General features: G+C 46.2%; 1 protein-coding gene across 2 annotated transcripts in view; it reads left to right on the forward strand.

Annotated features, from left to right (window-relative positions):
• Positions 1-16,660, forward strand: part of LOC119219461 (adenylate cyclase type 2-like) — a 31,662-nt gene continuing 15,002 nt past the window's right edge. For both annotated transcript variants that reach the window (XM_037474693.2, XM_037474694.2), the window contains exons 1-8: positions 1-1,029; positions 5,691-5,888; positions 9,175-9,336; positions 10,085-10,234; positions 12,313-12,461; positions 13,420-13,531; positions 14,309-14,436; positions 15,250-15,408. In XM_037474693.2, the coding sequence (XP_037330590.2) occupies positions 763-1,029; positions 5,691-5,888; positions 9,175-9,336; positions 10,085-10,234; positions 12,313-12,461; positions 13,420-13,531; positions 14,309-14,436; positions 15,250-15,408 (1,325 nt within the window). In that variant the 5' untranslated portion in view covers positions 1-762. The remainder of the gene's footprint in view (positions 1,030-5,690; positions 5,889-9,174; positions 9,337-10,084; positions 10,235-12,312; positions 12,462-13,419; positions 13,532-14,308; positions 14,437-15,249; positions 15,409-16,660) is intronic.

The following is a 16,660-nucleotide window of genomic DNA, read 5'->3' on the forward strand; positions in this document are numbered from 1 at the left end:
ACACGCTCCTCCTGGTCCACCGCAGCTCCTCTCCACTCCGTGACGCTCGCTCACTTTTCCCTCTCTCTGCTCTTCACACCCCGCTGACAAAACACACACACACACACACACAGTTCCTTTCCTTCCTCTCTTACGTAAAGTCGCCTTCTCTTTAGTCGGTGCCTTGCAAAAGAAGCACGGACACACACACACACACACACACCACAGCTTCGAGTCGTATTGCAGTTCCCTGCACATAATCTCACACATCCCCATTGTCACAATTGCACCCGCTCAGCACACACGCAGACACACACACACACACACACACACACACACATACAACTAGCCCTCACCACCACACATATTGGTACACACCCTCTCTCCTCTCGCTCTCTTTCCCTCCCTCCCATTTATACACATTCTCTCTCTCTCTCTCTCTCATTCCTCATCTGCACCTCAGCTGAGTAACATGTTGCCTTGTCTGACGTCCTCGGCTGCTGCCGCCGCCGCCGCCGCCGCTGACTGAGCAGACGAGAAGGACGAGCCAGAGGGAGGGAACCCAAGCGTCGTCTCTCGCCTTTCGATGTCCGACTACTTTCTCTGAGAGGAGGTGGAGGAGGAGGAGAGAGATCTGCTTCCACGCCGTCCTGACTCAGTTGGTCACCTGCGGCCGAAGAGGCAGCCGAGGCTGCGAGAGGGAGCCTGAAAAGTTGCCTCCCTTCCGCTCCGCTGCCCACCCATCCCCAACCGACCAAACTTTTTTCTTTTTTCTTCAAACCCATGTGGCAGGAGGCTCTGTGGACCCGCGGACGCTACCTGCTGGAGAAGAGCGATGGCGGCGAGGGCGGCGAGGGGCCCGAGGGCCCCGGGGACGGGTGTGCCCCGGGGTTCCAGGGTGAGGTGTGCGTGGAGGACGAGAAGCCCCAGGACTGGCTGTACGAGTCCTACTACAGGATGAGCCAGCAGCATCCGCTGATCGTGTTCCTGTTGCTGATCGTCATGGGAACCTGCCTGGCGCTGCTGGCGGTGTTCTTCGCGTCGGGACTGGTGAGCGAGCGAGTGTGAGTGTGTGTGTGCAAATGTGTGTGTGGGTCTAACCATCCAGAAAATAGAGGTGAGTGTACTCTGGTAAATAAATAAATGCAGCACGTCGGTGCCAAAAAAACAACAAAAAAATTGTTTTTTGCTGCATTTCATAAAAAAATCATCAAACATCCAATTTGCTGTGGATTCACTCAACAAACTCACAACCACCTGCACAATGGAACTGGATAATCTCTGAGATTATTAAATCACAAAGAAAAGTGTTTCTTTTAAAGGAACATCATCCCTTCACTTTGCAAGGCGTCATTGATCATCTGCTGAGTGCAAAATGTAGCGACTCTATTCGTATTTATTCATGAAATTGCTCCCCTCTCAGCATCTCTCAGGACCTTCTCCTGGCTTGCAGGCCTTTAGTGAGGACATGGGGGAAGAGGGAAATGAAACACGTCGAACACGAGGATGAAGTAGCACAAATCTCACCGTCTTTCAGGACTTTCGGCTCACTTGGAGGTTGTTGAGTATTTTTCCCCCACAAGTTTATAAACTCAATTTTAGTAAATTGGGTTGTTTTTTTATGAATATCCCACCACTCCCTCGGATCCGTATTTATTTGTTATTTTATTTACAGGGGACCTAGTAGCCTATTTTGCTGTAAAAATCACTTCATTTAAAAAAAAATAACCAGTAAATTTATTTGGCATTGACAGAATATTTGGGGAAAAAAATCCCATATTTGCTGTCCTCCATAGAGTTGGATAAAAAGATGGACGCCACTAACAAAGAGAGTGAAGTTAGGAGCCTTTTCGCTCTCTACTGGGTTTGCTTGCTTTTACTACCTTAGTTTTCACAACAACTTTGAGCTTGAGTTATTTGTGCTGAGTTAGAACCATGTGTTGGTGTTTTGATTCTCATGAGCCGGGTGCGTTCTCCCTTCGGTATTAACGCTAATGCGTGGTGAAAATACACATATTTTCAGTTTTATCACGTCCTCAACTTAGAGTAGACTCTTCCGATGTGTCGCTGTGTCGCTGTTAAAGTGTTAATCACAGAACTAATCATCAAACCCTTCCCAGTCGGGGCGGATTCTCCCACAGCTATTACCGCGGGCAGAACATTTTAAATGACACGCATTGCAAATACACCAAGGATTATGTACCTCGTGCCAGACACACGCCCGACCTGTCGCTAATCGACCGCGTTGCTTGGCGTGGACAGAAAGTTCAACGCACCCCCCCCCCGCGAAGCGCTACGGGAGCCTCTTCTGTGCACAGCGTTTGAGCACCAAGTCGCCGGGTCCCTTGTCTACGATGCGCCTCACGGGATCCCGGGGGCCTTCGATTTTTGGCCTGTGAAACACAACCTGCAAAATGCCCTTTGAGTTCAATCAGTGCAGAAACCAGAACGTAAACATGTGTCATTTTATTCGAGTTCCCTCTGCTTGCAGTCTTGATGCTTAGCTAATTGGATGTTCTCTGTAGATTCTTATTTATTTTACAGAAATTGGTATCTGAGAAGGATATTAAACCAGACTGCAAACATGATGCATTTAAAAAGGAGGTTTTCCGGACCACAGCAGATGCTGCACGGCTGCAATACGGGATTCTCATGCATCTGATTCACGTCGGCTCGGGCACGGGACCGAGCGGGAGGAAGCAGGCCGAAGTGCGCGCGCGTGTGAACGTTTGCGTCGACCCAGGCGGCCCGCGAAAGCGCCCCTTTCAAATTGCAGTGGCGCGTTTGCAGAGTGGATGAAGAGCGGGACGAGGGGTTTGCTCTCCGCCGCTGTGTAGGTGTCGGCGCTTTAGTCAGGCGAAGCCGCGTTGTTGTTTATTTTTTATTTTTTTCGGACGCCAAACACTCAACCCGCGAAGCGCGAGCTATTGTCTCCTCGAGTCCCGCTCTCGGGTTTTTTTTTTCTCACAAAAAGGAATCCCACTCAATGCTTTGAATGCGGTGTCAAAGTGAGTGTTTTCAGTGTGATCTGTGCACTCGTTCTTTTGTGGCTCTCCCCCCCCCCCCCCCCCGCATGTGCCGGTGCGTCATGTGCTAGCGACGCAGCGCCCGGAGGCCCGAGGGCGAGCTCCAAGCGGACGTCGAGCGGGGTCAGGAGCGGGGTCAGGAGTAGGTGGCGGCCTCCAAAATAGATTGTATTTCAGTCAGTTGCGCTGTTTGTACGTAACGCCGGTGGCGCTGTGGTTGTCGAGCTGACGCGGCTCGGGGGGGGGGGGTGCTGGGGTGTGCCGACAGGACGGGTGGAGTTGACCATCCGGAGGGTTCCTTGACTTCTGTCAAGGTGCCGGAGGCCCCTAATGGCCGTCACTAAAGCCCTGTTAACATTCAATTGAACTCGGTACAACAGGGTCGTTCCAGGGAGGACCTCCACCCGCCATCGATTCCTTTGCCTCTATTTAAGACACATCAATCAGAGCCCATTGCCCCAGATGGTCGATTTAACTCTCCATTCTCTTCCTCTGGAGGGGGGGGGGGGGGGTGTAGTGGTGCCCCGGGATCGTTTACCTCGTCATTCACAACGTCAATCCAAATAAAAATGAAAAAAACCAAAAAAAAATGGAGTCCAATTTGCTCCTGTTAAGTAGCAGACCGGCCTGAGCCGACAGAGTGGCTGGCGTGTGTGTGTGTGTGAAGGGGAATGTCAGGAATAAACGGAGGGCGGGGGGGGCGGCGGCGGGGACGGTGGCGGCGGCGGTGGAGCTGGTGGGCGGAGGCACGGGAGGATGTTGTTGTAAGAGTTCTGGCTTTATCAGCAGGTCGGCAGAAAGTGGAATGAGTGAATGTGGTCTTCATAAAGCCCCTCCACCCTTATTGTGCAGTGTGTGTGTGTGTGTGTGTGTGTGTGTGTTCATGCATCTTGGGTGTGTTTCTGAGGAAGTCTCTCATTTCCTTCTTGTTTGCTTATATTTTTTAGGGAAACTAATTGTTGTTCTTTTCTTGTCGTCTCGAAGTTGATTTTTTGGAATGTCTAGAAGTATTTCTGAGTGTGCATATTGGCACTTTTAATAGAGATTATTTATTTTCTGGTGATGAAACATAGAAGATCTATCAATGGTACAAAAAAAAGCATCTTTTATCGACTGCAAAGTTCCTTTTAGCTGAGTAACGAGTACCAGCTGCAGATTACATGCATTTCACTAACTATTTCATTTTCGTGAATCATTGCTTGCATGAAGCGCTTCAAAACCCCCTTCGATCCACTCAGCGGGCCCCTCCCACTGCCGCCGCCTCCGGCGTGGATGGTGAAATAACCATTTCATCACAGCGCTGTGATGGATGGATTTTTCGATCTGGAGATTTACGCAACAAAACCTCCCGAAGATCTCTGAGAGGAAACAAGTCCGTGCGTCGAAGTCGAGTCACGTTCCCAAAGGACTGCAGAGCTTTGAACTTTCATCCCCCGACGTTCTCTATCAAAATGATGAGGACTCCAGAAAAGATACATATATTCCTCAATTCTATAGTCAGGCACTCTGTGACCTTTGACCTCTATGCTGCAAATGGACCCTTGCAGTTAAGGGGTGTGGGTTACTGACTGATTTTAAGCCGAAAGATGGAACTAAAAGAAATCTGCCACGAGATGAATGAATACATGAATGAATACATAAATGAACACATGAATGTTCAACGAGCACCAGCACGTACGTCACGATTTCAAGCAACGCAAGCTTCCGCATCTGGCGTCATGTATTTTGTGTTATAATTAGGTTGCCACATTTTTCATTTGTCTCCCAAAATAAAATGAAATAATTGTTCTGGATGACAAGAAGTCCCTCCCCCCCCCCCTCTGTGCCGTGTCGAGGGATTTGGCTTCAAATGGTCCCCAAAAGGTTTTTTTTTTAATCAGGATTACATGAGCCGAAGGGGCTTGTTTGTGTGTGAGGATGCGGTGTGTGTGTGTGTGTGTGTGTGTGTAAAATATGTCTGGAGGGCCAAATGACTCCTCAGGTGTTTGGAGTTTGCGGTCTCACACACTTCATCGTGTAAGAAAAAAAACACGAGTCAGATTTCTCTCTTCCAACACATCTGGATGGACCGTTTTTCGTATCCACTGTAAAACGTGATGAAGTGAGTACGACAAAAGAGGCTGTCGAGGAAGAAGAGGCCGTTCCGGTTTGGAGTGAGAGAGTGAGTGAGAGTGTGTGTGTGTGTGTGTTGCCGGCTTCTAAATGCTGACTTTGACAGTGCGAGTGCAGAAGTGATGCTGTGGCACATTCCCTGGGCTCAGACAGTCTGTCTGCTCAACTCCATGCCGTCTGTTCATCAGTCTGTGCGTGTGTCTCACGTTGCACCTCACGAGTGCCACCAGGGAGAATTCGCCTGCAATGAGCGGCTTTTTTTTGTTTCCCATTTTGGCCCCCGTTTGGAGGTGGATCGAATCAGTACGACAGTGTGTGCAAACATTGTGCGTTTTACATTTCTTCAAACCACCGGGCGGTCATGTTGAACGTCATCGTTCTGGCATTTCTACAGCTTGTGGTGTACCTTTGTTGTGTAACGTTACGTAAGGAAAGTCGGCCTTTCATCGACTATGTTGTTACGCCAGTTTCATAGCAAACATGATCTATTTTGGAACCCCAAGCAGAAGTGCGATACGACGTTGATATGAAATGTCCACAGACGTTTTTTCCTCTCTCTCTCCTTCTCTCCAGAACACAGAAGACCACTTGACGTTCTTGATCACGGTCCCGGCTGCACTCTTCCTCTTCCTCTCCATCTTCATCCTGGTCTGCATCGAGTCGGTGTTCAAGCGGATGCTGCGGCTCTTCTCCCTCCTCATCTGGGCCTGTCTGGTCACCATGGGTTACCTGTTCATGTTCTCTGGAGGGATACTCAGCCCCTGGGACCAGGTAGATACACCTGCGTGACTGCGTGTTCCGTGCAGAGGTGCCATTCATCTGATTGGACAGGTCGCTGAGCTCCAACCTCCCGTCTCCTGGTAGTGAAACGGGTCTAGAATATTCTCTCGATGAGGTAATTTAGTGGCAGCCTGTCAAAAAAATCTCAGTAGAGCGTTTTTAATTGGAAACCAAAGAATATGGGGCATGAAATACTACTATCCACTGCCACCAGTCTGTGAAATAGTCAGCTGGACATGCTGTCGTTTGCATTTCACCCGAAGGGAGACAAAACACATTATTTGAATTCATGCCTTGCAGCTGTTGTATCTGGGCGTCACCATCTAAACGCTGGTCCATCGCTTTCAAATGCGAGCCCAGAGACGTCATTTAGAGAAACCCCCGAGATGAACAGGCCCGGCGTTCCTAATTAGGGTCGTGAAGCTTATTATCAGACAATCATGGTCGAGGGTCGGGGGGGGGGGGCCAAAGGGAAGAAAGTAAAGATCAGGTCCTTTTACACAACAGATGCATCGAACAAATGTGTGTGTGTGTGTGTGTGTGTGCGCGCGCCCGGTCGATAGCGCAGTATTAATTCCCCGTGTGACAGGTGTTAATGAAGCCTGATGAGAGCTGGGGGGGCGGGGGCAGGGGGAGGGGGGGGGGGGGGGGGGGGGGGGGGGGGGGGGGGGTGGGGGGGGCGAGCGGATCAGCAGACGGACACATTCGTTTTCAGTGGCAGGCTCCTTCTCGCTCCGTCTCAGGGATCCTATTTTCTCATCTAGCGCCCTGTCCCCCTTATCCATCACAGCCCATTTCTCTCCACACCTGCTTCCTCCCGTACTGTTCAGCCCCCCCCCCCACCCCTTACCCCTCCATCCTCCTGGTGGATTTATTTTTATCCTCAGCCTTCTGTGAGAGCATAATCATTCTGCATTATTAATATTCTATTCTGCTACCGTAACTCTCGACACTTAGACGTAGACGCACACCTCTCAATCTATCCGTCACTCTCCATCTATTTATCCATCCATCCATCAACCATCAATCTGTCTGTGTAAAACACATCTCCACACATACATCTAATGGGGATGTCGTCGGTAGAAGAAGCTGCTTTGTGCCACCTTTCAAGTCTTGAGTCAAACTAATTCTAACGCTAAGAAATCATACGACTAAATAAAAGAAAGGGGAAACGAAGGTGTACCAGCGGTGCACTGGCGGCCCGGCTCTCCGTGGGTCGGACTGATTGTGATCACACGGAGAACGGCACGTCTGGTGGAGCACACGGAGCTCTTAACAGGCCTGACCTCCAGCCCTCCACCATCACGAACGGCACCAAGCCCGCCTTCTTTCAGCACACGAAAGACCTCCCCCGAAGGGGGGGGGGCGAGGGTAAAGTCTCGGCTCTGTCCGGCACAGCGATTGAACGTGGCTGGAACACCTGGTTCCCGCGTAATCAAGTCACACTGAGTCACAAGTGCTGGCACTTACCTGCAGGACAGGTGGGCGCTCCCGGCCTGAAATAAATACCAATGCGCGGGGGGGGGGGTTTCAGCGTTCGGGGGTCGGAGTGCGAGTGAGACCCCGGGGTGTGGCTTGGGGTCTCGGCCCGGTCCGGATTTCCCCACAGCGAAGCCCCCCCCACCCCCCCCCCCCCCGCGCGGCGCTCCCCGCTGCCCTCTGCCCCCTCCTTCAGAGGGATATGAGTTCAGGGGAGAGGAGGTGAATCCACAGCATCCTGTCCCGTTGGTTACCGTGGCAACAGAAAGCAACGAAGCCTACTCATAACACCACCCCCCCCCCCTCCTCACCCCCACACCCCCTCGTTGCTCTCTGTGTTCCGTTCCTCTTTACTGAGACACTCGGTCAACGGTCACTTATATCCAAATGTTCTAGTCATGTTGGAATCATTTCCCACTTCACAGGTAATCTGTCATTGTGAGTAATGTTTATGATGACGTCATAAACTGTATCGAGAGCCTTTTCAACGTATATACCAGCGCGCTCGATGAGCCTTCGTGTAAAAGTACTAATACCACACTGCTAATTGTTTGATTTTGCTCGTTAATCCTCTGAAAATATGGAAAAATGCGGCAACAAACAAGGTTTTTCGATCCAATCCCTGAATTGAGCGGACACGCGGCGCTCGAGCAAATGTTCTTTCTTCTCTTTTTCTTTTTTTTTTTTCTTACCGAATCGGCTTCACGCTGAGCTGTCACTCAGCAGCAGATTCCTGTTTTTGGGGGACGAGCTCTCTGAACCTCAAAGGACTCGCTGAGATAAACAGACAGGCAGGAAGGTCGGAGTTGAGCCTGCGACCCGTAACAGGAAGGGGTGGACCGGCGGCAGGGGAAGTGGGCGGGGCCGAGGCACAGGGTCGGGCAGGGGGGGGGAAGAGTTGTTGATGAGCAGCGCGGGACGACACACACACACACACACACACACACACACATGTTTATGCGTACATAGAGTATGTATGTGTGTATGTAAGTCTCATATGGAAGGGACATCACTAATACACACACGTTATTTTTTACGAGAGAAAACACTTTATCCCCATGATGACCATTTGAATATCAACTACCTTGAACCCTTGAAGAAAAACTTCACACTTTGGTTGACAGTTTGCAAAGAGATATTTAGCTACAGCGCTGTGTATAAATGTTTGAACCTGTTTCGTTCCATTTATCAAGACTTTTACCGTCGTTTTGAACTCTTCGTGAGAAAAACAATGTGTTCTTCAAGGATTCAAAAGTAACGCGGGGTGAGGAGTCGGTATCCAAATGACTATTCAGTGGGTGCAGTGTTTCTCTAAGGTCAGCTTTTGTTTTGTTTTTAGCTGGCCGAGTGAGCAGCCCACACATCTTTTAATAATGTATCATGAGATCTCGGGCGTCGGCCTCTCGGTGAAGAAAGAGTTTCTGCACAAAGACAAAGAGGAGGCCGGACCTCTGATGGGATTCGACCTCAGCCACCTCCGTGCCCTACACAGAGGGTGTTGGCTGTGGTAACTTTTTTTTGGAAGTACTGCAGTACGATTCGCATTAAAGCCCGAAATTTGGGTCGACGTGCGATGCCTTCACCGTCCGCTTCAGCCCCCGTAGATCAGACAGAACGAAGCACGACGGTGCTGAAAGTGGTTTGTTGGCTGCACATTTCTCTCCGACTGGATGAATTATTTAACGCTCTCTTTATTTAGATTCACAGCCAGAGGAGACGCTACAAAGTGGAGACGCAAAATGTTGCCCAAAAAATCCCGAAGCTTAAAAGAGATCTGGTTTCCCCCCCCCGTTTCCAGGTGTCCTTCTTCCTGTTCATCGTGTTCGTTGTCTACACCATGCTGCCCTTCTCCATGAGAGGCGCCATCATCGCCAGCGCCGTCACCTGCTGCTCGCACACCGTCACCCTCAGCGTCTGTCTGGCCTCCACCGCCACGCAGCTGGAGCCGCTGGTCTGGCAGGTAAATCGCTCGCAATCGCCCCCCGCCCCCCCCCCCCCATCCCCAAACGCCAGTGTTGAAATTCACACGACTTCCCGCCTCAACGTGGTCAAGAGCGGGGTTAGTTATTCTGGAAACGGCGTTGGTCGTTGGACGCGTGAAACTAGGTTGTGAAGACAGTGAACCCTTTCTGCATCCTGATGATCCATCACGTTCAGCTAAACCCCCCAGAGTCACATCAGCTGACTCTGCTTTTGATAATAGTGAGAGAACGAGCTCACAGAACACTCAAACAAACGCACTGCTGATAGCAACAACACAAAAAACAACCCCAAAAAAAAAACCTCATCACGAAGCGGAAACCGTGTGACGGACAGATGGGGCAATTACGAAATATACCTTTGTGTTAATAAAATAGATGAAAAGAAACACTCAAAATAGATCTATTAAAAAAAAAAAACTTTGCTCCAGATGCACGTCTGATGGTGACGCACCTTCCAATCCACCATCACAGTAAACACACTGACACACACACACACACACACAATAAAACATGCTCAGAGGGCCGAGGACGACCGATTGATACGCAGGGCCAAACGCACAAGTGTGTGTCATCTGGCCTTCATGAGAGTTAGAAACAGGGGAAATGAAAAATGCGGACATATCTGTAACGTGCGTCACCTTCTGCCATTATTTTCATGCCGTACTCTGTGTGTGTGTGTGTGTGTGTGTGTGTGTGTGTGTGTGTGTGTGTGTGTGTGTGTGGCAGATCTTAGCTAACGTGATCATCTTCACCTGCGGTAACCTGGCCGGGGCGTACCACAAACACCTGATGGACCTGGCCCTCAAGCAGACCTACCAGGACACCTGCAACTGCATCAAGTCCCCCATCAAACTGGAGTTTGAGAAGCACCAGCAGGTACACACACACACACACACACACACACACACACAGACAAAGAAATGGATTGGATGTGGACATGTGATTTTAATCTCTCGTTTCTAGGCGCGCACGCTTTAATGCATGAATGGACAGCTTTCAAATTTGGAGAAATGGCCGCTACTCTCTTTAGAAAGTGAGAATGTGTCATCTTAGTGGGACTTAACCTGGTGTAATAGAGGTAAACAAATATGTGGAATGTTAGCACGCTAGCACACTGTTAGCACATCCTCACAGACCTGCTACTTCGGCTGTAGACTCCCTTCAGACACAAACTACACGAGAGCCACAAATTGATTTATTTTATTGACAAAATGCTCAAGGAGGCATTATGACGTGACATTTGCTTGACATTAGCATCTTTGGCCTGACATTAGCTCTCCTCTCCGACCAGGGAAATGACACACACGATTTAACATTAGCATGTGTCGGTCCACTCAGAGGGGAGAATCTATTTTAAGAACTTGGAAATACATCATTGATCATCAATATGTCCGTATTTAGGAGTATCACAAATACCTCATAATGTGCAAATATATAAGAAACTTTTGCTATTCATTTTTAACATTTTGTTGTCATTTATTCTGCAAATGAGCAGAAAAATACATACTTTATGTACATATAATATTTGCTTATTATTACCCCAAGTCATTTTTTGCTTGGATACAATTTCAATACAATTCACTTTGTGTGCGTGCGTGTGTGTATGTGTGTGTGCATGTGTGTGTGCGCGCAAAACTAAATGATTAATAATCTCCTTCAGAGGCTCACTTTAGTTATTTAATCAAACACATAATTAATAAACATCTCTTCCAGCCCCCTTCTGCATGCTCCCAGTAGAGGGTTCATATTGCTCCAGTGCTGCATGAGTAAATAATTGCGGGTGGAGTGGATTTCTATTTTTAGCACAACCCCCCCCTCGCCCCCCTCCCCCTCCCCCCCACTCCCCATCAGCCCAACCCCTCTCTCTACTTAATTTGCCGCTGTGTTTTAAGAAATGAGCCTGTGGTGGGTGAACAATGTAATGACCCTCTCTGCTGTGAGCCGCATTTATGAGTCACACCCCCTCAGGCTGCTATTCCCTATCTTACTATTATACACACACACACACACACACACACACACACACACACACACACCTGCACTCAAATTCTGACTTAACGAACCCTTCGTCCAGCGTGACTGATGCTTCAACAGTTGAGCTCCACAGTAAAGAATGTATCAACATCCTTAAAGATGTAACACGTAAAGCACGTATAAGAATATCTATTTAGGTTGTTAGATGTTAGCTGTGCAGACAGAGGTGCAGAGAAGACAACATAATTGAAATGTTTGGTTCTATTGTATGTAGTTAGGTTCCATTGTGTTTTAAGTTCTCGACTATGCACGATATGCTTAACATGTATAGCATGTGTACTCATCTTCAAACTATTGTCAGAATAAACAATAGACATTATGTAAGTATCTGATGCACTGAACTGTCCCACACTGCAAGACACATCACCATGGTAACCGAGCCCGTTTAGACCAAACAATGATTTGTGATGTCTGGACTTAAAAAAAAAAAAAAATGCGTTATTGACGTTGCCATCATTACCACATTGCATTGTGGGAGTTTGGGCATGGTGTTTAGTCATTCTAAAGGGTCTTGTTGTGTTGTAGCTTGTTTTTATTTTCAAGGATATAGATTGTCAGTCTGTAGTGTGTGCCTTACTAGAAAAAAATTAAACAATTAGAATTTTTATGTTTTATGAGTTGGAACCGAGGATTGTTTTATTTTTTCCAAATGACCTCTTAACTTGTACAACTCTACAACTCAGAATGTTAGAGAGCTCTGCTGTACAAATAATTATCACATGTTGCTTTGTTTTAGACAATCGACAACAGAAATGAATGTTTCCAACCACGTGAACTCATAAACCATAGATCCAAGTTTTTTTTACATTTTTTTATCACTACTATTATAAAAGAAACGGTCAAAACCCCCCCATAGTTGTTATTTCTTCCCGTGTTCTCCACACAGTTGCCTGACTCCGTCTCCGTGCCTCTGTCCTCAGGAGCGCCTGCTGCTGTCCTTGCTGCCGGCTCACATCGCCAGGGTGATGAAAGCCGAGATCATCCAGAGGCTGCAGGGGCCCAACTTCGGTCGAACGGAGAGCACCAACAACTTCCACAACCTCTACGTGCAGCGGCACACCAATGTCAGGTGAGTGTTGCTTCTCCCCTTTCAGAGCCTGCACCCCCTCCTCCTCCTCCTCAGCCTGCGCTCACATTTTGGATTGCTCCGATGCTTTGTTCTCCTACTCGTCCCGTTTCGGTTTTCCTCCACTCCCCGTCATCTCGACCGCATCCCATTGACTTATTACCTTTGATTGCTCTGGCCGAATCCAATCCGGAGTTGATCCGCCTCCGCCGCGCTCCGAGGTCACTCTGTTCTCTGTTCTTGGCGAATGTCCTGAGTTCTATTGTGGCGGCCGCCTTTGGAAATGAACCAAGGCTAAACCACAAGAGCATCTTCACACCATATCATCTAGTGATGTTTTCTGTCATGTTGGAACCAATATCACCCTTCAGCAGGCCTTAGATGTACTCTGTGTGTGTGTGTGTGTGTGTGTGCTCACGTCCGTCTTTTATCCTTCCATTAATTCCCACCTGCACAAGCTCACAGGTAAGAGGGTAAAGTCTGGAGAAGAGTGGACATGTGGCCGTATGAATCCACAGCAGACCTTTAGTGGGGACCCTCTGCCTCGTGAAAGCTCATTGAAAGGCTGTCCCTTCCTTTTCGTATTCCATTTATTCATATTCCAAAGCAGTACCTCAACCCTCGTCTTCACTCTGGACTAGATTATTTTTTAGAGATTGAACTTGAAGAAAACAGCATTTAAAGGACTGGCTCACCCTAAAAAAATCCTTTGTACATCAATCACTCACATCAAAAAACTGTGTCATTTGAAGTAAAAATGTGTATATTATATACAACTTTTTGTTTATTATTTTATGAAATATTGAAAAAAAAGTAAGAAGAAAGAAGTGAAATTCAGATGCATCCTCCACATAAGTCATCCATAAAGCGAACAAAGCGCACAAACGAATGAAATCCAGGGTGGTATTTTTTGTTGTTGTGTGATGCAGGGATGACGTTGTCTCTTCTCTCCTCTGCGCAGCATTCTGTACGCTGACATCGTGGGCTTCACCCAGCTGGCCACGGACTGCTCCCCGGGGGAACTCGTGCACATGCTGAACGAACTCTTCGGCAAGTTTGACCAGATCGCAAAGGTGACTCGCCCACGAGACAGGCCGGCCCATTTGTCCGCACCCCGCTGGTGAAGAGAGGGAGCGAACCCCTTTAGCTTCAAGAGCTTTAATTACGATTAAAGGCCTTTAAGATGCGCTTTGGTTCACAATTATGTGTTTGCGTCAATTGCAACTGTTGCATCCTATTCAAACAGTGTGCACTAAAACAGTTAATTGCGAAAACCACCGAGAAGAGCGGGGAGGATCCGTCTTCAACCAGCCTCGGGAATGGATTTTTTCTTTTTTTTCTTCTTTTTTTTTCTTCTGTCTCTCCGGCGGCTAGCGTCGGCCTCGGCGCCGCGCACCTTCCCACGGCGCCGTGCGCTGTTAACAGCCGCGGGGGGGGGGTCTGCAGCAGTGTGGGCTGGTCGGAGTGCATCTCGTGGTCTCACGGGTACTATTGTTATTCAGGTCCAAACGCTCACACAGGCTCTTCGGGCTCCTGTGTCGGGCAGCTGCGTCCTTCGACGCCGTTACATAAAACCCGCTCCAGAAGAGGAGCCGGCGCGCATCCCACATGTGGAAACCGGAGCTGATGTGCTATGTGTGTGTGGGTGTATGGTTATAGGCCTGATGGATGTGATTGCGTGTGTGTGTGTGTGTGTGTGTGTGTGTGTGGAGGTGAGCAAGTGCAACCAAAAAATGTCACCATCCCCCAAATGAAATATTGAACTGGTGATTTTAGAAAGATTATGGAGTCGGATGATGGATGTGCACCTCCTTACTATCTACCCCTCGTGTCTCTCTCTCTTTTATAAGGAAAATGAGTGTATGCGAATTAAGATCCTGGGAGATTGTTACTACTGTGTGTCGGGTCTGCCGGAGTCGCTGCCTCACCACGCCAGGAACTGCGTGAAGATGGGCCTGGATATGTGTGAGGCTATCAAGTAAAATACCAGATCTCTCCCTCTTTCTGTCTGTTTCTCTCTCTCTCTCTCTCTCGCACACACAGACGCACACACGCACACACACACGAGCATACAAACAAAAACACAAACAAACACGCCTGTCAAACAGATTGAGCAGAAATAATGCCAGACTTGATTTCAGCTTGGTTTGAACTCCAAAGTAAACACAATGAGAGCTCAATGTGATAAGCTTCACAACTGAGCAAACACAATTTCAAACAAATGAAAAACTATTCTCTTTGAGCCTCCCCCCCCCCCCCCTGCCCCCTCATGCATGAACTAGCACATTGTTTCTACAGAACAACACCTTTTTTGCCGGCGGGCACTGACCTTTATTCACAATCCGATTAGATGCCATTCGGTGACATGAAGCAGAGTCTGTGTTTCAATGCTGTTGGGGAGGATTTTCGATCCGGACTATAATTTAATTCTGCATTGTTAATAAAATGGCTAACTAAAAGGCTTTAGGTGAATGTGGTTAGTTACTAAAGACACTAGCTAATTATCTCACATCCAGGCCTGTAACCAAATGTTTTTTTATTTAACATTCAACACCTTTGTGTAGGTTTAAATTGAGATTTTAATGTCTGTATTCATATTAAAAAGTGCTTCCTCTTGCTTCCAGTCTTTATGCTAAGCTAAGCTAACAACGGCCCAACCTCTGCTCTGTACTCAACTTTGCCAATAATATGAATCTTCTTAATTTACTCTTATGAAGAAATCAAATTAGCACATGCTAAAACATAGCAAACCGCTCCTTTAAGGATGAATTCTGCTCTGGACTCTCCACAGGAAGGTCCGAGATGCCACTGGAGTCGAAATCAATATGCGCGTTGGTGTTCATTCTGGGAACGTCCTGTGCGGTGTGATTGGACTACGCAAGTGGCAATATGATGTGTGGTCACATGATGTAACACTAGCCAATCATATGGAGGCAGGAGGTGTGCCAGGGTAAGATATCTTTTTATTTATTTGTTATACAAATTTTGGCTTTTTTCTCATGAATTTTCTTTGACCTAATACTTTTTTATGTGCTTTTCAAATAATGTTTTTTTCAAATCAATTTTTTTCCCAAAATTTTTTTTTACATTATATTTTTTCACTTTTTAAAAAGTATATTTTCTCCAACATTGTGAATTTTTCCATGACATTTTTCCACATGACATTTTTTTCCAAAATATTTTGAACGTCATGTTTGGGGATTTTTCTTTTAATGAAATTTTTGACCCAATACTTTTTTACATTTTCAAATTAGGTTTACTATGTTTTCTTCCATCACATTTTTTGACCAAACATATTTTCTCATTTTTTTAACGATAATTTTTTTTAACTTTTTTTTCAAAATCTATTTTTTCAAATGTCTTTATTTTTCCTGTATTTTTCAACATAAAATTCTTTGACTTTATTTCAATGACATTTTTTGACCTAATATTTTCACCTGATTTTCAAATGATGTTTTTTTTCAAATGTCTTTTTTCTAAAACATTTTTTTACATTGTATTTTTCACTTTCTAAAAAGTATAGTTTGTCCAACATATATTGTGAATTTTTCCATGACAATTTTTGACGTAACATTTTTTTCCTTTTTTTTCAAATATTTTGAATATGTCATGTTTGGGGATTTTTCGTTTGAGATTTTTGACCCAATATTTTTTTACATGATTTTCAAATTATGTTTACTGTTTTCTTCCATCATGTTTTTTGACCAAACATATTTTCTCATTTATTTTGCCGATTATTTTTTCAGTTTTTTTTCAAAATCTTTTTCAAATGTCTTTATTTTTCCTATATTTTTCAACATAAAAGTCTTTGACTGTGTGTCAATGAAATTTTTTGACCTAATATTTTTTCACGTGATTTTCAAATTGTTTTTTTCTAATGTCTTTTTTTCTGAAAATATTTTTTTACATTATATTTTTTCACTTTCGAAAAACTATATTTTCTCCAACATATATTGTGAATTTTTCCATGAAATCTTTCAACATTACATTTTTTTATTTTTTTCAAATTTTTTTGTCATGTTTGTGGATTTTTCATTTAATGAGATTTTCAAATTATGTTTACTATGTTTTTTCCATCACATGTTTTGACCAAACATATTTTGACCAAACATATTTTCTCTTTTTTTCTGCCGAATATTTTTTCACGTGATTTTCAAATGATTTTTTCTATTTTTTTTCATTTTTTTTTAAAAAAATAATAA

The sequence above is a fragment of the Pungitius pungitius genome, chromosome 17 (genome assembly GCF_949316345.1).
Source record: "Pungitius pungitius chromosome 17, fPunPun2.1, whole genome shotgun sequence".
Classification (NCBI taxonomy): Eukaryota; Metazoa; Chordata; class Actinopteri; order Perciformes; family Gasterosteidae; genus Pungitius; species Pungitius pungitius.